Source organism: Dermacentor andersoni, chromosome 9 (genome assembly GCF_023375885.2).
Source record: "Dermacentor andersoni chromosome 9, qqDerAnde1_hic_scaffold, whole genome shotgun sequence".
In the NCBI taxonomy this organism is placed as follows: domain Eukaryota; kingdom Metazoa; phylum Arthropoda; class Arachnida; order Ixodida; family Ixodidae; genus Dermacentor; species Dermacentor andersoni.
This window is the reverse complement of record NC_092822.1, coordinates 24287002-24310705: the sequence shown is the minus strand read 5'-3', so window position 1 is coordinate 24310705 and position 23704 is coordinate 24287002. Positions and strand designations below refer to the sequence as shown.

At 45.4% G+C, this 23704-nt stretch overlaps 2 protein-coding genes across 5 annotated transcripts in view; both read left to right on the top strand.

Annotated features, from left to right (window-relative positions):
- Positions 1–1495, top strand: part of LOC126527312 (phosphatase and actin regulator 2) — a 137587-nt gene extending 136092 nt beyond the window's left edge. For 2 of the 4 annotated variants that reach the window (XM_072284451.1, XM_072284452.1), the window contains exon 13: positions 882–1495. In XM_072284451.1, the coding sequence (XP_072140552.1) occupies positions 882–1086 (205 nt within the window). In that variant the 3' untranslated portion in view covers positions 1087–1495. The remainder of the gene's footprint in view (positions 1–881) is intronic. The other 2 variants (XM_072284454.1, XM_072284453.1) reach the window with 1 other exon arrangement.
- Positions 1496–7164: 5669 nt separating this feature from the next.
- Positions 7165–23704, top strand: part of LOC126527494 (sodium- and chloride-dependent glycine transporter 1-like) — a 34836-nt gene continuing 18296 nt past the window's right edge. The window contains exons 1-8 of the mRNA XM_055068652.2: positions 7165–7236; positions 10098–10339; positions 11755–11886; positions 13113–13285; positions 15288–15463; positions 16593–16725; positions 19946–20083; positions 21637–21740. Coding sequence (XP_054924627.2) covers positions 10114–10339; positions 11755–11886; positions 13113–13285; positions 15288–15463; positions 16593–16725; positions 19946–20083; positions 21637–21740 — 1082 coding nt within the window. The 5' untranslated portion in view covers positions 7165–7236; positions 10098–10113. The remainder of the gene's footprint in view (positions 7237–10097; positions 10340–11754; positions 11887–13112; positions 13286–15287; positions 15464–16592; positions 16726–19945; positions 20084–21636; positions 21741–23704) is intronic.

Below are 23704 nucleotides of genomic sequence, written 5' to 3'. Positions count from 1 at the left end.
ATTTGTATATGTACATAGTGCTGTGGCATAATTATGCGAGGCTTAACATTTTTCCTCGGTTTTGGTGAACGCCTATTTTGCGAAATAACGAAATGATGAAAAATGTTTATTAGAAAGAAAACTATATGATCTTGCATATCGTGATTTACATTGGCTAGGTTTCTGCTCGTTGAAAATGAGAGATTGTGAGACTGTTAGATGCCTTAAGGTATACCTGCCAACTATTTTCGAATTTTTTGCAAGCTTTATGAATTTGGTGTCATTTTGCGAATTTAAGAATGTCTCTTAAAATTTTACGACAAATTAAATTTTATTTGCGAACAAGTTTCCCTCATTCCCGTACACCTGTGATGTTGTATGCGAGTGCAGGCGACCGTACCATTTCCATCCGTTTCCAGATGACGCTTTTACCAGTTTTTGCAATACCGACATCTTCCTAATACCATCCAAATGTTGGCCAGACCCCTGCAGTGGATACGTGCCACCAAAGAAGGATATCCAATCCAATCTAAATGTTGTCTTTATCCATCTGTATGTCGTCTATCGCAGTCCTTGTCCTTCGCGCTGCACGTTATTTTTGATCATAAATTGCCAACTAGCTCAAGCAACCACCCTAGTCCAATCTAAAAGTCTGTTGCCCTATATTGTTCAGAGTCTTAGGATATATATACATGAGGTCACTTGCTTCGAGCAAGTTTATACAGATAAATTCCTGAAGCAGGCGAAATAGCAACATTAAAATCTCTGCAAAAGTTGTTGCGATCTAGAAATAACAATTGAGTGTCGAAACATACTCTTTCATTACTGCGACTATAGGAATCAATTTGATCGACAATTTCTGTACATGTTTAACATTTCTGTTCGAATTATTCTACCAACAGTGCCATGCACCTCCCGAGACGACTGAACTTAAACCGTTTTTCAATTTTTAGCACCATGGGGAATCTGAAAAATATAGAACTTCTACTGGAGGTATCGTCGAAATTAGCCTCCAGTGCTGCTATCGCCTCAATAAAAAGACACGAAATTAGCGCTTTGGTCAATGCTGAATTTTCGTTTTTCTTTTTTTTTTTTTTTTGCATATGATACAGCATCATTGAAGACGGAAGCTTCTGTCGGGTTGAATAATTTTATCCGAAGTCTTGGCTATATTAACGATGTCTCAAACAACAATAGATGCTCCTGAGTACTTGTTGTTCTGATAATTGTTTCTGGCAAATATCAAGGGCAACATTATTTTTCCGCACTGTAGGCTGCTTTTACCCATCAGCGTTTCAACAGCATACGTACAAATTATTACGAGCGGTACTTCCTTTCGTGCGGGGTTTGCACAAACGCACGCAGTCGATTTCAGACCAACCTTCTACCGAAGCTTGACTAACAGCCTAATCCCTTGTATTGTGAACACCGCCTGTTCAAGTGCCCTTATTCGTTATAATACAATATTGTACAGGAACTGAACAAAGTATGGGGAGAATTCGGCGCCAGTTGAACGCACATACTAGACGCCTGCACAGAAAAGCTGATCTAACGCAGTAAACAAGTATGAGCAGGCTTCCGCATGCTCCCCGACCTGACAACCATTGCTTCGCGAGCCCTAAAGCATGCAGTGAAAAACAAATCGGGTACCTGCTGCAATTTTTAAAGTTAGATGTTCCCTGTGCAATAGGAACTAGCCCATTTTCACATTTGAGAAGGTACTGCTTACCCGCGTAGCATGAGCGTGACTATGGCTAGTACTGACGCCAACAAATCATTTTTCTTGCGTAATCTGACTTGCAAAAGAACTAGAAGCCAGGTTTGCATTTCTTTTTCTTTTTACTTCGTGCTAAAAGTTCTAAAAAGACTTCCAGCGACAACACGCCGATACAAGACGGTAACGCGAGAGCGTTAAGGGCCCCAAGTCGCAGAAAATCTGGCCTCTGCGTTTAGCGTCGATCTTCGTTTCGGCAAAAATTCACACCACGCATACCCAACGCAGGCCCTCCTTGTAGCGCAAGGAAGTTACTGTACTGATAGAGTTTCTCAAGGCAAGATACGTCAGAAAAACCGTGAAGTCCGACTTGCACAGAACCTGTAGACATGATGGGGCCATATTGTAATTTGAATATCCGAGAAAACAATTATGTTAAGCGGAAACTCGAAACATGAACCACTTTCTTTTTCCTAGCATTTCTACCATTCATAGAGAGCGTTTTGGGCGCGTTGATATGACATAATGAGGCTTATAGCATGTGGTTCTCTTACTCGAAATTCGAGCGCTTCAACCTTAAGGCAACAGACTTGAGTGCCAGACTATAGACATCCTACACCTTACTTAGTGCATGTGAAAGTGCGGTATAGACATGTTTTCTCTCTCTTTCATTCCTCTCCCCACGTGTAGGGTAGCAAACTGGACTCAGTCTGGTTTACCTCCCTGCCTTTCCTTCTCTCTCTCTCTCTCTAACCACCCCTCGAGCTTGGTGAAATAACATAGTCCGCGGGTAGCATACGCTGTTGTGAACATCTCAGACAAGTTCTGCTGTCGTATGCGGTCCGTGGAACTCGCAAGCGGAGCGCGAAGTCACCATTTTCTCAAACGCTCTCGTTTCAAAAACCCCATGATCCTCGCTCTTGTCTGTGTGCTTCATTTCGTCATAAAGCACACTCCAATACGCGGCTGCTATTGGTCGCTGCGCTCGGCTACACCGCGGCCGCCGCGAGGTGCCGCCACGAGTCCAGTGGCTAAGTGCATAGAGTTTCCTACAAATGGCTAAGTGCACTGCGGCTCTCTGAGGACAGCCGCGTTTGCCTTACGTTTAGCGCGGCATAGGCACCCAATCGGAAATTTGAACTGCGCGCCACGGTGGCGTTTCGGCCGTAGCCTTCGCAGTGCAAGGCATTGGAGGAGGAAGGGGAGCACAGCTGAGGCCGTGTTTGATTGCCGGTAACTCCGCTTCTGCTGAACGCATTGAAGTACTTTTTGCGGCAAAGTGGTTGTGAAATAGCCTATCTTCAAATGTCTTTCTCCACTTCGATAAAAAGTGTTTCAGGGCCCCCTTCAATCGTCCATTTTCGATTTCCTGGCAACGACATCCGATGTGGGCATCGCTATCGAACCTCAGCATGCAGCACCGGTCCACGTCGCCGGCCAACATATGGTGCAGCTTTATGATGATAAAACAAATAGTGAGCACCCGCGGATTGACCTGGGTGAACATGCGCCTTCGCGAAACTGTCGCGCGCATGCTGACACGACCGCGGATGCTCCACTGCATAGTTGCCGCCGAATTCGAGTGCCCCGAAGCTGAGACGCCTGGTACATGTCTCGATCGTCGATAAAGTAACGTGGTGAAATGTAATTGGATACTGAAAAAGTAATCGAATTACAGTGAGCATTACCTAGTAAACGAATACTACCAAAAATGTATTGGTCCGGTGATTATTACGTTGAGCTGAGTTTTACACCAGCAAGAAAAAGAAGGGAAGATGGCGTGGAAGGACGAAGAGCTACCTTCCGCGTCCTTCGTCATATTCTTTGCCGGTCTAAAACTCGGCGAAACGTAATCATGAACGTGTATCAATTAGCCCTTTCCATTAATTACTTTACCTAAACGGTTTGGTGACCATTAAAAAAAATAAAGAATGCTTCCGCTGGCGCGAGTCCGCAATATGTCACGACGATCTTTTTAATGAATTTACCGTGAAACTAAATAAACCTGTCTCACCGTTTGGCGCAAGTCATCAGAATGCAGATCGAGCGAACGTGTAGTATAATTTTTATTTTATATCCGGTGACCTGGATTTTACTAGTTTCAATTTATTCATCAAAATTATGGATTTCTAAATTTATTCACCTAGCACATATGTAAAGTTGCCTGACTCTCGGCCAATCTACATGAGTGGATATATGCCAAAGGCTTTAATGTCATCATCATCATAACGAAAATTAAGGATTTCTAAATTTATTCACCTAACACATATGTAAAATCTGACTCTCGGCCAATCTGCGTGAGTGGGTATGTGTCAAAGACTTGAAATGACCCGTCGCCAGGGCCCATAGTAAATTTGGTTATACGCTGAAAGTTGTTACGTGTCCTCTAGGGAGCATTCTGCAGCAAAAATTTCTCAAGTCGGCTCGTTAATATCCGAGGTAGAAATATTTCAGTGCCGCGAACACATGATTTCAGCAGGCGGGCTCCACTGCATAGCGAGACTCCACTCGCCCCGTCTAGCCTTCGCGAGCGAAATTCCTACCCTGCGTTGTCCCATGCCGGACCTCGAGGATCGCGTGACACATACGTCATGGGCCCCGCCTTCACTTTTTTTCCTCCTTGGTTTTTTTTTTTTTTTCGGCGATGCGCACTTCCGCTGGCGGCGTCGCGCGCGAGCTGTTATCGTTTTGCGCAGCGCACGGTTTTGCGCGCTGTGCACAAGGACACATGACTAGCGGTATAATTCCGTGCCACGCAAATACTGAGGCAGAACAAGCGCATCGCAGAGCATGATCACGCGCTGGAACACGATAGAAAATGGTATAGTTTGAGCCCAAAGCTCTCGTGACCTGCAGCACCTTGAATAAAGTTGATTTCCTTCCTTCCTTCGGTACCTGCACACGTGACCTCACGACCATGGGAACAAGCAGACGAAGCGGAAGTACATCTCTCTTGCTTCGGCGCGAAGTAAAGCAAAAAACACGCAGACATTCAGTGTGTGTATTTTATTATTTTTCTAAACTTCAATTCGTCAAGTCAAGCAACAGATCGCACAGGTAACAGATGTTGTCTTTAACAATTCTCAAAGTCACGTGTCACGAGCGACGTCACACTGCGGACTCGAGTACGTAGGCGCAGGGACGCGAGTACGTCATCCTCCGGCTTGGAGCGCGGCGGCCGCGAGGAGAAGGAAAAACGGCATTCTGTTTGGAATTTCAGATCTTTCCGCGGCGCGTAGTGATGTAATACTTCGCAGACACGATCGTTATCGCGCAATGTATGCTCTGCGTTTGTCAGCTCAAAAGGGCCAGGGCTGTTGCTGTTGTTGTCCTGAGTGGCCGTGGCACATACCCACAGTGGGGGATTGGCCAAGAATCGGGCGGTTTAATTAGGTGCCTAAAAATAATAATGATAACAAGGGAGTTAACAATTTGGGCGTGTGAGCTTAAAAGTAAACGTTTTGTGTCTGGAGAAAAAAATAGATAATCAGATGAAAACCGGGTATAAGAAAATAATAATAATAGCAATAATAATTAATAAGAAATAAAAGAAAGCTATGGTAGGGAGGGAGAACGATCAATCTAACATGGAAATCGATTGGTTTCAATTAGGTAATTTTGGATCGCCAAGCAAACATTTCTGTGGCTGAACCCAACAATGGAGGCTCCAAAAGATAGGATCACAGGCACTGATAAAGTTAGACCAATAGAGCGAAGCGGCGTTTCGAGTAGTCGTTTTCTTATAATAGAAAAACGTCTGCAAGACAACAAGAAATGGTCGATTGTCTCCGCTTCGCCACAGAATGAGCATATTGGTGAGGGGACCAGACCAGACCTGTGGAGGTAGAAGTTCAATGCAGGTATACGGCAGCGCAGCTTCGTGATGGACACTTCAATTTTCCGTGTTCGGCAAAAATCTCTGTTCCAAGGGTGCAGGAGATGTCCGTAATCCTCAGAGTTAGTAATTGCGGAGCCTGATACGGACTGTATAATGATACTCCTGCGAAATCTAGCTGCAGTAACATAAGCAGTCAAAGGGCAGCAAGGAAGAATCGGGCCACTTATCGATGCCTTGGCTAGAGAGTCTGCAATTTCATTAATGATTAGTCCTTTATGGCCAGGCACCCAAATCAAACGCACGCTTCTCAAGTAACCAGGTACCAGTGATTGAAATGTCCTCATCACGCGAGAATCACTAGAAGCAGTAAGGGATGAGCACAATGATAAAGAATCAGTGACTATCACCACAGCTGACGTAATTGATGGTCCTAATTTGCGTAATGCCAGCACCACGGCCATGAATTCAGCTAAAAAAATCGGTATGAAATCTGGCAGCTGAAGAGAAAATGTCCAATCGAGAATCGGGGAAAATATTCCTACACCTGACTTTTCTTCACATTGTGAAGCATCTGTAGCAATTACAACGTTTGTTTGAAGGTATTTCAGGTGATCTTGTAATATACCGTCTAGAATACGGTGTGGAAGTAATTTTGCATTATTAGGAAAGATGTCATCAAATTGAATATCCGGGGCAACAGCTCTGTCGGTAATAGGAAGTACATCGCATATGCGCACTCCCAAAGAGTCAAGTAATTGTTGCACGAATATAATTTGCGGTTTATGCAGTCGCGGCCAGATGACACCAAAAAACAACGCAGGTTGTGAAATAAAGATTATTTGGGGATGACGCAGTGGTGATTCGTAAATCCTTAAGAACGTCTGCACCGTCAAAAGCCGGAACCTGCACGAAAGTGGCGGAACACGGGATTCTAGATAAAGAATAGAATTTGCAACAAATTTAGGAAGACCTAAACACAGACGTAATGCTTCTCTTTCTAAGAGGATTAGAGGACGGGACATGTAGGCTGGAGCTCCAGAGAAGAGCACGCAACCAAATTCTAATACAGGGCGAACGTACATACGATAAATCATTAGGAGTGTATCTCTTCTCAATCCTATTCGACGACTGCTCAGCCTACGCAATATGCCAATTGCACGGGTACCTTTCCCAGTCAACAGATCTATGTGTGAGCGCCAGTTGAGAGAGGCGTTATAAATAATTCCGAGGTATTTAACAGATTCCACCTGTGGTATGTCTTGAAGGTGGTAAGACAATGAAATGTGCACTATGTCACGTATCGGAAAAACGAGAACAGCACATTTGCTAGCATTGAGTGTGAAGTGACTAGCACCTAACCACCTCTCCAGATCATAAAGGTAAGTTTGCAGTCGTTGGTATAGCGTGTGGATGTCGTTTGCAGATGCAACAAACGCAATATCGTCTGCATAAACATAAGGGCTGGTGAGGGGCCCTTAAAGGTCGTCGTCGTCGTCGTCGTCGTCGTCGTCGTCATCATCATCATCATCATCATAATCATCATCATCACCGAGAAGTCGCCGGAGTTGCCCTCCGCGGTCTGAGGTTCATGATCATCACTATCATTCTTTCGTAGAAGAAGAAGAACGCTACCCGCGATTCCGCTTGTCGTCCTTGAACGTCACTTGAGCACTCCTTATTTTCGCCAGCAACTCGAAGTGTCTTCGTAAGTACCACTCCCTCGAATATCTTGGTCTATAGGCGCGGGAATTGCATTCGCAAAGCTTGCATTCGCCGCGTTAAGATTCGTCGCATATGTTTCGAAAGCCGCACCTGTTTGTCTTTGAGAGCAAGACGCATGTTACAGGGGGAAAAGAAAACCGAGAGGAAATACCGTATAATCGTGAAGAAATTACAAACTCCCACCATCGAGTTTGTGTTAGGCGGGGAAGCCGAACATCGGGAGACTCGGGGTACGTGCGGAGAAGACGAATGTCAGGGGGACGCGAGTGAGTCTACGACATCCCTCGCATCAGCAAATAACAGCGAGGGAGGTTTGGAAGGGCGCATTCACAAGAATCGCCATTCGAACACGATGAAGCTTCAGCTCGGGCCACAACTCCGATGTCGCTTATACAGATACCTGCGGACCATAGAAACGCTTTTCTGTGATAACCATTTGTCCCTATTTTAATGAAATTTGTTGCACTTGAGAAAGAAAATTCAATCCTAGTGGCTGTTGGAAGCGAGATTTTTACTTACGACCTGAGCTTTCTGGTAGAATTTTTTTTTAAATTGCTAAGTTTGAAAAAAAGAAGCACGAAGTCTACAAATTCATAGCTCTGTACCGAGGACAGATATCGCAGTTCTGCAAACTGCATCCGTTAGAGCATCCAAAACGGATAAATTTGATATATCCATTCATTGCTCACGCGATTTTCATATATTGCTTGCAATGGTCTTGCAAAACTCATACTTGCATATTAGTGGTGTATCTAACAGCCATGTATACGGCATCAATTTTTGTCCGCTTTAGATGTACTATATTAGATGCAATTCGCATCATTTGTCATTACTGAGCTACAGAGTGGTAAGCTTTATAGTTTCCTTTTCTGAAATTTTGCGATTTTCAACAATTTTAATTAAAAAAAATGGCGACCTAAATCAAACACTCGCTACCAACAGCCACTAGATTTTTTCTTCTTTTAAATGTAACAACACACTTCATGAAATTTGTTGCAGTGGCTTGCCGAGAAAAACAATTTATCCTAATTACCATGTATTTACATAGGAAAACGATTTATCCTTTGCCATGTGTTATACAGGAGCCTGATTTATCCTTTACCTAGCTTGTATTTATACACGAAAACGATTTATCCTTTACCATGTAATTATGCAGGAAAACGATTTATCCTTTGCCATGTATTTATATAGGGAAACGATTTATCCTTTGCCATGTGTTATGCAGGAGCCTGATATATCCTTTACCTAGCTTCTATTTATACAGGAAAACGATTTATCCTTTGCCATGTATTTACATAGGAAAACGATTTATCATTTGCCATGTGTTATACAGGAGCCTGATATATCCTTTACCTAGCTTCTATTTATGCAGGAAAACGATTTATCCTTTGCCATGTATTTACATAGGAAAACGATTTATCCTTTGCCATGTGTTATACAGGAGCCTGAATTATCCTTTACCTAGCTTGTATTTATACAGGAAAACGATTTATCCTTTGCCATGTATTTATATAGGAAAACGATTTATCCTTTGCCATGTGTTATACAGGAGCCTGATATATCCTTTACCTAGCTTCTATTTATACAGGAAAACGATTTATCCATTGCCATGTATTTACATAGGAAAACGATTTATCCTTTGCCATGTGTTATACAGGAGCCTGATTTATCCTTTACCTAGCTTGTACTTATACAGGAAAACGATTTATCATTTGCCATGTATTTATATAGGAAAACGATTTATCCTTTGCCATGTGTTATACAGGAGCCTGATATATCATTTACCTAGCTTCTATTTATACAGGAAAACGATTTATCCTTTGCCATGTATTTACATAGGAAAACGATTTATCCTTTGCCATGTGTTATACAGGAGCCTGATATATCCTTTACCTAGCTTCTATTTATACAGGAAAACGATTTATCCTTTGCCATGTGTTATGCAGGAGCCTGATATATCCTTTACCCAGCTTCTATTTATACAGGAAAATGATTTATCCTTTTGCCATGTATTTACATAGGAAAACGATTTATCCTTTGCCATGTGTTATACAGGAGCCTGATATATCCTTTACCTAGCTTCTATTTATACAGGAAAACGATTTATCCTTTACCATGTATTTATATAGGAAAACGATTTATCCTTTGCCATGTGTTATACAGGAGCCTGATTTATCCTTTACCTAGCTTGTATTTATACAGGAAAACGATTTATCCTTTGCCATGTGTTATACAGGAGCCTCATATATCCTTTACCTAGCTTCTATTTATACAGGAAAACGATTTATCCTTTGCCATGTGTTATACAGGAGCCTGATTTATCCTTTACCTAGCTTGTATTTATACAGGAAAACGATTTATCCTTTGCCATGTATTTATATAGGAAAACGATTTATCCTTTGCCATGTGTTATACAGGAGCCTGATTTATCCTTTACCTAGCTTGTATTTATACAGGAAAACGATTTATCCTTTGCCATGTGTTCATATAGGAGCCTGCTTTCTATATTGGCGCAGCGTGTAGAACGCAGGAGTACGGCACAAAGAGGCAGCCACGCATGTCACCCCCAATCTTTCTATTGCATTCTGCCGAAGAGCAGATGGTCGCGGGTTCGACTCCCGACATGCGGCAGCTACATACCGATGAGACCTAAATGCAAAAACTCTCCCATGCCGGGCTTTTGAGTGCACGCTGAAATAAAAATTAACACGGAGTCCCACCTTACAATGTTTCTTTCAGCCATTTTGGGGCTTCTTGACATCGCTACCGTTCAGGTTCTTTGTTTTTTTTAACCCTCTCTGTACCTTAGCGGTCTCTGTTCTCTTGTCATTCCTTTCCGAGTAGCACGCAAGTTCCAGCCATGATCAGCACCTCGTCAGTTGCTGTACCGGCCGGGAAAGCGGGCGATGAGGATGAGGCGGAGAACGAGGATGAGGGAGGAAGCAGCTCGGAGGAAGAGGCGTTGCCCGGAGAGGCCCGCGCCACCTGGGGAAACCAGTGCGAACTGTTTCTCTCCTGCCTCGGCATGTCCATGGGCCTGGGGAGTTTCTGGAGAATGCCGTCGCTCGTCAAGGCCAACGGCGGAGGTGCGAGATGCGACACCTGCCGTACTTCCCGGACTATAGCCAGCAGCCATTGCGTATACTCCGAAGAATACGTTTGACGTAAACTATTACGTCAAACTCTTGCCTTTGCTTCGAGTTGCTGACAAGTTCGACTTCGCCCTGCCATCTGCTAACCGCCTAGTTAGCTCAGATGGTAGAGCGGCTGCCCCGAAAAGGCGGCGGTCCCGCAGGTTCGAGTCCCGGACCAGGACGATTTTTTCTTCAACTGCGAAAGCTTTGCGTTCGAGGAACCAGTATGTGTTTCCTTTCTAGCAGCTGCTACGATTGGGTGGACGTCTCATTATTCATTTATTAATACTCCGAAGGGTGGAACATTTTGGCTGAAGATGTTTTGCAGCGTTAGCTGCTACGGGCTCTGCTCCGCTGTAATGACGCAGAGTGACGTTAGAGCAGTGTTTCCTCAAATTGTTAGCTAAGGGTAGGAATCTGAGGATTATGCGAGGACCACTGCTGATACCCGACTTTGCTGAGCGCGGTTTGTTTGAAGAGGGAGGGAAAGTTCTGGGGAGCCTTTATGGACGTCACGTACAGTGGGCGTCGAAATATTGCTGAACCCCTATCTGAGAAAACGTTTAAATTCTGAGTGGTTTGTTACCGTAGCCAGTATAAAAAAGCACAATATTGACCAATTGTATTTACTGGCATAGCGTATATACTAGTACAGAATGTATGATAGAATACAGGCTGAAAATGCGACTACCGGGCTGCGGAAATATTAGCTGTTTCTTGGATCCTGCTGTGCGCAAAACTGTATATCGCCAGCTGCATTTATGAAAGTGCGCAACCTACATTGATGCATGCTAAATCGAAAACGAACAGGATCGACGCCTTACCGCGGTCTCCCGACTTCGGCTGCCTTCCATTTTCGACTGGTGTGAGTGTTCTCGATTTTCGCGAGGACGTAACCTTCCAAACTTTCAGATTGGTCTTCGACCGTAGAGACAGGTATAACGCACAGTTACTCGCAATATCACCTGCAACACCGGTACCCGTGGTCGAAGGGCCTCCAAGACTGTACGGCTGCGCTGACAAAGGGTAAGTTCCAGACCGAAACACATCTTCAATTAGTGGTATTTATTAAACCGCAATTTCGCATGTCAGATCCATACCGCACAGCCCTGGCGCCCCTTTGATCACGGACAAGGGTGTTGCAAGTCATATTGCACGCGTCTGTACGTATGTAGCCGTGGCCGGTTCGAGTTATGACATGAGCGAAGCCTTTGTGGCTACAACTTGATTCGTGTTTCGGCGCGTGCACTTTTGCGTACACTCACGATGACTGGCGGGATGTCCCCGCGCAGCGAAGAGGTATGGCCACCGTATGGCCACCGTAGGGACGCGTTTCTACAGTGGCAAATCTTTCCGTGTGCACGCAGCCGCCTTTCTGGTCTCGTACGTGGTCGTGTCGCTGACCGTGGCCAAGCCGGTGTTCTTCATGGAGCTCTTCCTGGGACAGTTCTCCAGCCAGGGTTCCGTCGGCGTCTGGCGGTGCGCGCCCATCGGCAGAGGTGCGCATGTTGGTGTGCTGGTGTAGCTGTTTTGATCTGCTTTTCCGCATGAGATGCAAAGGACAACAAGACCCGCCGTGGTTGCTCAGTGGCTATAGTGTTGGGCTGCTGAGCACAACGTCGCGGGATCGAATCCCGGCCGCGGCGGCCGCATTTCGATGGGGGCGAAATGCGAAAACACCCATGTACTTAGATTTAGGTGCGCGTTAAAGAACCCCAGGTGGTCGAAATTTCCGGAGTCCTCCACTACGGCGTGCCTCATAATCAGAAAGTGGTTTTGGCACGTAAGACCCCATACTTTAATTAAAAAACAACAAGGGCGCGGATGAACGCATACACAGCGGCCACGTGTTTACCATGACCTCCTGCAGTTATATTGTTTTTTTCGGTGCCCGCCCAGTGACGCCAAAGCAGAGTGTCACTTAGAGGGCGCCACTTTCGCAATAGTTGGTCTCATTTTCTAGGTCTTCGTTATAGGGTCACATCAACTTTCTTTCATCGCATGTTCTGCAGGAGAGGAGCGGATACAGAAGGGCAGCAGTAACAGGCAAAGCTTGTCCATGCTCTAAGAACAATTGGTATAAAATTTCAGAGCACGCGGTGCCGCTGCAGTGGACCCTAGCTGGCTCCTATGCATCGCGGAGTCACTGGAGTGGCGGAGTGGCCAATCGGGCAAGTTCTCTGGTACTCGGTGGCAGCGTAAGGATTCAGTACAAGCTCCGCCCACTAAACCACACTCATCCGTGCCTCCGCTCCACAAAACGTAATCTCCGAGACACGCCCATATGGAAAGAAGTTCGTCCCGGCCGTGACGTCATCAAAATAAGCGAGCGTAGTTGGCTGGCTCATGTATACGAATTCTGTTCGAGTTGAACAGCCGTGTATATATTTGTCACTGCATTCTTATAGGCTATCACCGCCTTAAAGAGCAGTTAGGAGGCACTCCATCAAAGTCACTATTACTTATATTCAATAGTATGCATTCTATATGGTCAACAGTTGAAAGGGATGAGTGAACAGAGATAGAATCTTACTTTAGACCGATAGCTCATTCTTTGAAAGCTTCACCAGCATTTTTCGTTGTTGTTGAGAAAGTTGACTTTGGAGAAGAAAAGCAATGCCAAATCAATGGATCGGTCGATTATCTCATGCAGTTGAGTTCAGTAGGCCTAGCGCGTAACTTTCAAAAAGGCGTGACCGTTGCCCCGCCGTGACGCGCGGCGCAGGGATCGGCATCTGCATGTGCTACGTGAGCCTGCTGATCAGCACGTACTTCGTGTGCTTCGCGGCGCACGCCATGCTGTTCGTGTGGAAGTCGCTCGGCAATCGGCTGCCGTGGGCCACGTGCGACGAGGAGTGGGGCGCCGACGCCGCCTGCTTCGTACGCCAGCGGGGAAAGGTGAGCGCTGTTTGTTTATATACCTGGTCTTCGTGTTAACCTCGGGTCTACCAACGAAAAAAATAAGCATAATGAAACAAGAAAATTGCGAAGTTTTCTCACGTTTCCCCCACTTTGTATTATGCTGACCAATCTTTGTGTATTCTGTAAACGTACTATCCCCCCCCCCCCTTATGTAATACCCCAAGCAGGGGCCTTTGAGGGAATAATAAATTATGATGACGATGATGATGATGGTGAAGCATCGAAAGCGACAGAACAAAGTTTGGCATTGGGCATTAGCTCCTCGCACGGTGTTCTGACCATGCGCGGATGCGACGTGGCCCCACGTGACACAACTGCTGTGGCGTACCAGAAACAGCGCCGCTGACAGATGCCAGGCGTCTCACGACGCTGGCACGACGAGGGACGACGGCAGCGGTGTTACCGGCGTCGCGCCTCGAAGGTGCGCGAGATGAGACCCACGGAAAACTCTCGGCGTTTGTCAGCGTCCAATGAGAGAATCACATATACTTAACGTGACGCCAAAGGACGGGCGTGACGTCAGGTGACGGTGACGCTCGGTGGCGATTGTCGATAGCTATGTAAGCCGCCAAAGACGCGGCCTTATAGCAATCCCGCGGGATATCAAGGGGCAGTTCGCAACCCAATCCGGTAGCTGCCGGCTGGGCCCCTTTCTGGAATTAAACTTGTTACATTTAGCTTGACGTTTGCTTTCCTTGCTGCTCATAGTGCATTTGCATATACGCAGCTGCTCAGCTGACAGGCTAACGGGTGTGCGCGCGACGTTCATGCCAGCAGTGGAAGCCAGAACGCTGCCCTGGCCCAGGCAGCGCCTATTTGCGCGCCTGTTGTGCGCCTATTGGGCGCTGCCCTGGCCCTGGCAGCGCCTATTTGCGCGCCTATTGTGCGCCTATTGGGCGCTGCCCTGGCCCAGGCAGCGCCTACTTGCGCGCCTGTTGTGCGCCTATTGGGCGCTGCCCTGGCCCTGGCAGCGCCTATTTGCGCGCCTATTGTGCGCCTATTTGCGCGCCTATTGCGCGCCTATTGCGCGCCTATTGTGTGACTATGCACGTCCTCTTCGCTTCGTCGTTTTATTGCGATAGCAATAAAACGAATTACCTAAATTACCGAAATAAAACGAACGATAGGAATCGAATTTTCACCGTCGGCGTCGCCGTGAGGCTCCGCATGTATATAGGGTGTCCCAACTATAATGCACAAAGATTTAAACGTATGCCACTGCCACGTAGCTGCACAGAACCGAGGTAACGCTGTTTGCCGTCGCTTGGGGATACTCAGATTATTTTTTTGCGTTCTTGCTTATTACATAATTAGTCTTAATTAATCAATCAACTTCTGAAATAGTATAACTAGATGACAATTGTCAATGAGATAATTGTATAGTAACATGAACATGAAAAACTATGCCGATGCAGCTTTCTGTTGCTCAATACGTGCCACATAGAAGTTCTTTTCCCCAGCGTGAAAGAAGCCCGCCAATACACGCAAAATTGCCGCGCGACTGGCCGCTCGGGGCATGGCTCGGGGCGCCCACCTTTTAGTCAGCCAGAACCATGAGAGCCGCTGTTTCGCAGGGTGAGCGGGCTCGTCTCGCACCCCAGAAGCCCCGATTCGATTCCCACCCAGACTTAAATTTACCTAATTTCATTTCGAATCTATTAATGTACTTAGTTTACACGAACCTCTCCGATAAATTTGACGTCAATCCGAGCGTTTATTGTACGTGTTCTTACTCTTTGCGCCGTCGGCCATTTCCGGTGCCATCTTTCGGTCACGCCGACGCCGCACGCCGACGGATTTTCGTGCGATTGGGACATATAATGCTTTCGCATTAAAAAGAAAGCTTCACGTAAAAAAAAACATCCTGTATATAAAGGGGGTCGCTGTTTCGGGTCGATAGCCCTTCTGTGCCACGGGCACGGGGCAGCGCGGTCAAGACATGGTTAAGACGAGACGGGGAAAGCGCGCGAATGCGCAGGTGCCCTGCAAGGACGTCACGTGGTGGCTGGCCGAGCGCTACGCTCACGCCAACCTGACCGAGGGTCACGAGGTGTCGTACGAGGACCTGGTCTTCTACGTGCCCGACGACGTGTACAAGAACAAGTCCGACGGTTGCCAGTACGGCACCAACACGGCCGCCGAGCAGTTTTACTTGTGAGTCGCGCGCACGCATGCCTTCGCTGTGTGCGCACCCCGGCCACAAAAGTTTACGGACCACGGGGTCTCGGAAAACGTTCCGTTCCCGAGCAGCCTGTAGCATTGTATAGCCAGCGAACCTGCATACGACGATGTTGTTGGCACATTCTAGTCGAGAGCCGAAGTGCATATACCATGCAGGCTGCGTTGTGAGGCTGCAGATATATTCAGCTTTTTTCTCAGATTTCATGGTCCGTAATATTTTGTGGCCGGGTGTACGTACTTAGCCAAGCCTCGGCGATTGGCCGGTGAGACAGGTTCCTGCGCGCCTGAATTGCACACGTTGTCGGTGCCGAAACTCGCGATTTGTTCTCAAGTTTTGTTTCGGAGAGCTTGCAAGCTAGTATAGCGTTTGGATTGCGTTAGCGTATTGAAGTGTTAACGTATTATTATTACTTTTTTTTGTATATTACAACTACATTGTCGTTGTATGAATGGAACCGGCTCCTTGATAACGTTGCAAATGCCGCGATTTTTTTTCTATTTGCCCGCGTTTCAGAATGCTTGCAAGATTGGCATTTATGTTGCGTTACTGCATTGAAGTGCTAATACATCAATATTATTGTATTGATGTTGTCATAGTGGTACTGTATAGATGCAACAACGCATTTTACTTTTGCTATTATATTCAACATCGCTAGCTAAATCCAATACTGGACTGAAGTATCTCCCAATAAATAATTAATTCAATAAATAAATACAGACATAATCTGTTTGAAGGTGTTGCTATACTGCCATAAGTACATTCCGCCGTGGAAGGTGTTGGCTTCTACACTGGCAGGCATCGCAAGGCAAGCAATGTCGGAAGGTGTTATTTTGGCCTCAATGTGTGACCACATAGCAGCAAAGAAACAGCAACGATCGAGGGCTGTTACGGACAATTTGCAGAGCACCGGACTGTAGTCTTGAGACTGTAATGGTTCGCTCACACTAGGCCGACCCGACACCGATTTCGGTCTGCCGACTGTCGGCAACAGCGTTTTTTTCTTCGTGTCGGCCGTCGGTCGGCATCAATCTGCCGACCGTCGGCAGATTGATGCCGACCGTTGGTGTGTACGCACGCACCGTGTATGGTTACTGCTCGCAGCCGTCACATCCTGGGCCTGAGCGAGAGCGTGAGCATGAATGGCAACTTCCGCATCGACATCCTCGTCTGCATCGGCATCTGCTGGATTGTCTTCTACTTGACCGCCTCCAGGGGCATACGCCTCTCCAGGAAGGTGCGCCCCCAATACGCGCCTAGACAGTGTAGTCATGTGAAACTATCGATAAATGGACTATCGATAGTTTGACAACTTTTTTTAAAAACTATTGATAGAGTAAGAAGAAGACTACGGATACTATAGTATTAGCCATATCGCTAGTATTACGATATTTCGCTATGAAACTATTGGCAGTGATATTGACAGTATTCCGATGGTTCGCTATTGGCAGTGTGATCGATAGCTTCGCAATTCTTGGCTAGGGATACAAATCAATAAGCGGCTCCACAGGTGAAGTGGAGCCGCTTATTCTTCTATTATTCTATTCCACACTGTGGAATAGAAGTTAGATAAACAGGGATAGAGTGCCTGGCTGGCCAACGCTGCGAGAAGTGGACCTATCTTTGTCGCCTTTCACAAAGATAGGCCCGCCTATCGAAACGTTGGCCAGCCTTTCGGTACTTTGTCCCCGTTTATCCCACTTCTATCTCACAGTTGGCTAGAAATATAGCCAACTGTGAGATAGAATTTTGCGATAGCTAACTATCGGTATAACACTCAGCTTTTGCAATTGAAAAAGGGGAAACGTCGCCAACTTTATGTGGCAGTGTTTGCGTGCTGTACGTCTCATGACTTTACGCGACCGATAGTTTTCGTACTATCGATAGTATACTATAGATATTAATGCTGTGGTCTCGACACTATCGATAGTGCGCTGTCGATGGTAGTTTTGGTAGTTTTTGTACTGTAGATAGTTTCAGAATGACTAAATGATTGATAATATCGAAGTGCGATAGTTCTGCACTGCTGCTAGACAGACTGATGGCCGCTATAGCGGGTAGGAAATCCTTTAGGTCGCTATTAAGTCCGTTATTACCACTTTGTCTCAAGAAAGTGTTGCATTATACACTTTTCCTGTTCGCGGCTCAGTTACTATTTGTTGATCCGGGCACGACAATACATTTCAAAATTACACTACATTATTCACATTACAATAAAAAAGTACTACGAATGCTTGAGGAATGTCATGGTCGCCCGCAACTGAGCACGCGTCCGCTATTGAAACATTCTATAAGGAAAGTGCGAGAACGCCCCCGTTCCGTGCATTTAGTGGACGTTAGAGATTCCCAGGGTGTTCGGAATTTCCATAGGCCTCTACTGCGGCGTGCCTCATAATCATATCCTGGTTTTGGCTCGTAAAACCTCAGAATTTATTTATTTATTTTTTACGGAAAAACAATGACTACGTAAGGTGTGCCGTGTCTCGAGTTCTAGATAATGAAATTAGTACGAAGCGTTATCACGCAGGTCAAACTTAACAAAAAGTTTTATTTATTTATTTATTTATTTATTTACCTATTTATTTATAAATATAAATGAACGAGAAGGAAAGGAAACCGAAGGGCGCGGTTTTAATTAGTCATATCATAAGAAGTCAACAAAAAACGACACAAAGGACAGCATAAGGGAGACTAACTGCAGTTCTTAATTCAAATAAAGAAATGATAAATAAATGTAAACAAAAGTGGATGAAGAAACAACTGGCCGCAGATGGGGTACTAACCCACGTTTTGGCACTACACGTGCGATACACGACGTGTACAACGTCGGGGAGCTGTTATGATTGGGGGTTCAATCCCATCGCTCGTGATCCGTTGTCAAGATTGGAGTCTGGCATGAATTAGAAGGTAGCTGGCCCATGCCGTCGTCCAACTTATCCACGCTGAGGACGTTGATGAAGGGAAGGACTGCTTCTCATCGAGAACGAGGAATATGGGTTTATTTACAGTATTTATATCAGTCTAACATGACTGCTTGAGAGAGACTGTCCTGAGCAGCCGCACAACAGCGGTTTTTAAACACTCGGTCCTCTCCCGATACCCAGGTGACGGAAACGGCCGTCCAAGCACCGTAGTCGAGTTGCGAATTGGCCAGGCACCGTAGGGGCATTTATTCCCCGAACTGCAGCGCGCCCACCGGCCGCCCATTGTCTGGCGTCTTGGACGGCGCGTGGGAAGCGGTGTCAGTAGATGTTCCTGCGGCTCAGTAACAATAGTTGGTCCGCCGAGCCCGTTTAGTTACAATGGCGACTTCGTTAAACTCGGCTCCGGCGACGGAGAATCGAGGACGCACGTATTGTTGTTCACCCACAGTCGACTTAGTCACACCGTGGCTAGAGGTGTGCGGCGACGCTCCCGGAATGTTGCCTCCACAGTCGCAACTGGTTGGCAAAACTTGCACTGCATCTGGCCGTTCTTAGCAGAGCCTATCCTTCGCGGCACCAGTTAACCGCGCTATATTCGGAGGCTCAAAATCTTAATGCATAATTAACATAGACCGTATTTCAGTCGTTTACTTTGCCTCGTGAAATAGGCGCCCAGACGCCCTTGCGGGGTTCGGCCGAACTATATCTATAGATATCACCATCAATCTTATTATTATTAACCGAGGGTCCGTCCCACTACAGTTATTTCGCTTTGGGAGCCTCGTCTGTATATTTGTGATGTTTAATTACTTGGTTTTGGAATTAAGAAATCTGAATGTGAATCTGGAATGCGTTCTCATGTGGCATTCGCTTCACATGCAGGCCGTCTAAGCTTAAATAATTAAATACCTGCAACGAAATTTTGGGCCCAGTAAGAACCGTAGTTTCAGAGAGCTAGACATTGGGCCACCTCTGCGCGAAATGTTTCACTTGAAATAAGCATTGGTGCGTATTTTAAATATTTCAAAAGTATATGTTCTTAATACCGAAATTGAAAAAAAAAAAAACATGCCGTTACCGCTTGCCTAAGTGAGGCATGACTCAGAACGCGTCGCTCCGTGACATGACCTCTAGTGTCCCTAGAGGTAATTTCTAGGGACACTAGGCGTGACATCTGGTGTCCTTCTAGTCGTGCCTACACCAATGACCTAGGAGATTTGCCCCCCCTCCCCCCCCCCACCCCCACGGCACGCTGGAAAACCTAGGAGGCCATGTACTGGGACTTGCGTCGTTTCCGCTAATCACCAGGCGCACGCATCGTCGGTAAGGTCACTACGTCGTCTGCTTCGTCGTCTGCTTAAACGCTGCTAATAACAAAATTAGACGATTACCACCCTTCAGCTTTGCCGCGATTGCTTTGGTAGTATACGCTTATTAATGTTATTACTAACTTATAACAAAAGCGAAATTTCGTTGCAAGTGGCCTTCACCTGTTACCCCCTGCACACGGCGTCTGGTATTGCGGCTGCGCAGTTCGTCTACGTGACGTCACTCGGGTCGTACGCGCTACTGTCGGTTCTCCTGTTACGCGGCCTGGTGCGGCTGCCCGGGGCCGACTTCGGCATCCACTACATGCTCAAGCCGGAATGGAGCAAGCTGCTCAACATCAGGGTTTGCATACCTTGGCCTCGTTTTCTTCCCCCCCCCCTTTTTTTTTTATAAGAAATGCGTACCATAGTTTGGCTAAGCTACTGCATACGTCGCCATAGTAAGTCGGATAAGATGGGCAACACTGATGCATGTCAGCTCAATTCGCGAAACGGGTAACAACCGGAAGAAACAAATCACGCTGCTTACTATATGAACTGTATATTATTCAGCGTGAAGCGTGCACGTATCTATCAAAGGTTATAGGGGGTGTTAGGAGGGACTGTCAAAATATCAACTTGCCGGTATTCGCAAAACGTCTTTGTTAACTTTCTTTCTCATTAATCCTGAATTTACAAGGACAGAAACCTGGAACTTTGTACGATATTGTGTTTGGCTGAACAGCGCGAAATCGTAAGAAAACGCGAGGCAAGGGGTTCTAGACGCAAGTTAAGTTGTATGCAACTTCGAACTTGTGTCTGAAACTTGAGTGTTGAGTGAAACTAGAAGCTAGCACTCGTCTGGTGTACTGTTCTCATGTTTCAGTTTGTTTCTGCTCTGTTCAGTCATCCATGAACTCCTTTCTTTCGAGGGTGTACAATCAACCAACCAACCAACCAACCAACCAACCAACCAACCAACCAACCAACCAACCAATCAATCAATCAATCAATCAATCAATCAATCAATCAATCAATCAATCAATCAATCAATCAATCAATCAATCAATCAATCAATCAATCAATCAATCAATCAATCAATCAATCAATCAATCAATCAATCAATCTCTTTACTATCAGCTTGTCACTTGATTCTCTACAAAGCTAGTTGGACCGATAACCCAAAGACCGAATTGTCTCTTAATACAAGGAGATATATTAGTTTCAGTTTCAGTTCATTTGAGTTTCACCTTCCCTGCTCGTTACAAATATTCGTTTTACACTCATTTGGAAAACAGACAAATATACGACAAAGGAAAAGCGAAACCAAGGAAAACCGGCGATCAAAGGTGCTTGTCTGCACCTGACTACGTCCCTGTCCTCAATAATTTATACACTCAAGCAACAACGGTTGCATAGTATCATCGTGTCACAAAATTAAAAAATCAACGAAATATAAATTTTGATGCACTCTAGCCGAATCAACCTAAACATCTTGACAAGAAATACGTAAACAACAAACAGGAAATGCATTTATCAAGAGGTAAACGGAGTTCTTCAAGAGATCGTATAACTAAACGACATTCTAAAAGAAATTAGGTAAAATACACCCACTAACCCTTTGTTGTGTGAACGTAAATACACAGAAAAAAAATTGAGCCTGGCACAAAAAAAGAAAGGAAAGTGCCAAGTCTTGTGTTACCTAAACCCTGGCAAAAAATGTCGAGAGGAGGATTGGTCTGTTAACAGATCTCTATAAGGTAGCTTTCTGAAATGACTCGGGGACTTTGCTTGCTGAATTTCAGTTTAAAGATTTCTGTTATCGTTCAAAAATGCAGGGATCAAGAAGTTAGGGCTCTGTCTGCCATAATTTGTCTCTATTTCTGGCAATAGATAATAGTACACTCGACCGCGCAGGTGTGGTACGAAGCTATGCGGCACAGCCTCCTGAGCGGCGGAGTCTCCACTGGCGTCATCATCAACGTGGGCAGCTTCAACCAATTCTCCAGCGGAACCTACACGTGAGCGCAGTGCATTCCGGGAAGGGGGGGTGGGGGGGGGGCTAGTGAGCGGTGTGCACTAGAGTTACTGCGTATGTAGTTACTCTAGTGGGCACAGGTTTTCACCGCACTCTGAAGAGTCTATTTATGCAGTCTGTAGAAGTTATTATACGCATATAGCTGGAAGCATGCACTTTACAGACACAGTGTATAGACTCACTTTATATTTTTTTATTGATTACAAAGTCAATAACCTTTTTTTAGACAGTCTGTAGGAAGTATATAAACCCATTTTCTTAAAAGTCTACACTTTACAGACACCATGCGGACTGGCTTTAAACTTTTCGTTGACTACAGTTTATATAAACCTTCTCCAAACAACACGTGTCGTAGTCTACGTACCAGAATAGGCCAAATGGGGCAGACGTTTTAACAGACGCCAGTAAAGAAGCAGACGAAAGATGCTTCTATCCGCGTGACAAAGCCTGAGCTTTTTTTTTTTTTTTTTGTCGACTAAAGGTCGGCTGTCTTTATGGCACGTGAGAATATATAGTCATAAAGACATGGCTACATAAGAAGGCTTAGCGGTTTATAAGAACTCTGCAGACACTCTATAGAATGTCTGCATTCGTTCTTGGAAGGGCTTGCATTTCTGATGCACACACCAAAGAAGTCATCACATCGCTCTGTGACTCCACTTTAGAATTTCAGAAAGGCATTCAAGCAATGCCGGAGCGCCTGCTGTTTCTGAACTTTCGCATTCTTGGTCTAATAAAATAAATCCTTAGCTCGGGCAACTCCACTTTCCATTTTAATTTTATGCATGCGCGTGAAGCTTAGGGACGCTTTTATAAAGGCGACAACAATGAATCGATTAAGATGTTTTATTGAAACATGCATTTTAAAGTATCATAATGTAGCAAAACCAACAGGCTTGTTTGCTAGTACCATTAGCATACTGTGTCGGTCAGCCTAGGATATGCGAAGGAATAGCACATCGCTATATCGCACATCGCCACACATAGAATTGCACCTCTGTAATGGAAAGGTTCATAAACAAATAACAACTGCACACTGTAGAATTAAAAAAGAAAAGCCTCATGTCTGCTCTGTGCCCCTACTGCCGCGTGCATCAATTTCGATTGTGCACCTGTGCATTTGCCGAGTAAGAAAGACCTTCCGCAGGGGAAGCTTTTTATAGGTATTTAACGATGCCTGTATACTTCCCTGAACAAAGGCATACGTTGACCACGGATTTGAGGATAAAGCCGATTTCCTTCTTCGCCTATATATGCACGCAAATTGAAATTGAGAGACTGCATTTAACCTTTGGCATTGCGAATTTTTCCAATACACACGTCACTTGTAGTTTCTGCGTCTGAGTTACGAAGTAATTAAGCTTTTCGGGCGAGCCTGTAGTCCGTGTACTTTTGTTCACGGCTACATGCGTAGCAATGAGCGAGTGTTATGTCAATTTCTTGTTTGCAGTTTTCTAGTAACGTTTTGTTCGTTTCTCTGACGTTCACTATTGTTATGAGTGCTCTTGTGTGGCATTAAGCATATGCGTTGTTTGATTATATCTTTTTCGATATACTCGTTTATAGCAACATTTCTGTTATTCCGCTCTATTCTCTCTGTTATTATAATCTTCTCCGTGGCTGTGGAACAGTCCAGCAGGTGTCCGCCGATAAGTGGCACGGTTAATATATATCCGGCCGCCTCTCCCTTTCGTCGCCAGTTGATTGCGCTTCAAATAAAATCAAAATCTTTACTTTCAACACCGAAATGTCGCGGAGACACAGTCAGAAAGCCACAAATCGGCTTGACAATGGGCTTTCCCGGAGTGCAAGGCAGGTGGAAAAAAAAACTAGTAAACATATATAGATAGAGGCATGTAAACGTGCGCAAGTCAACAGAAACATACGAACCGATTACTTCAGGATACGCGAAAACAAGCGCGAATCGTACTTTTACACATGTTTCCG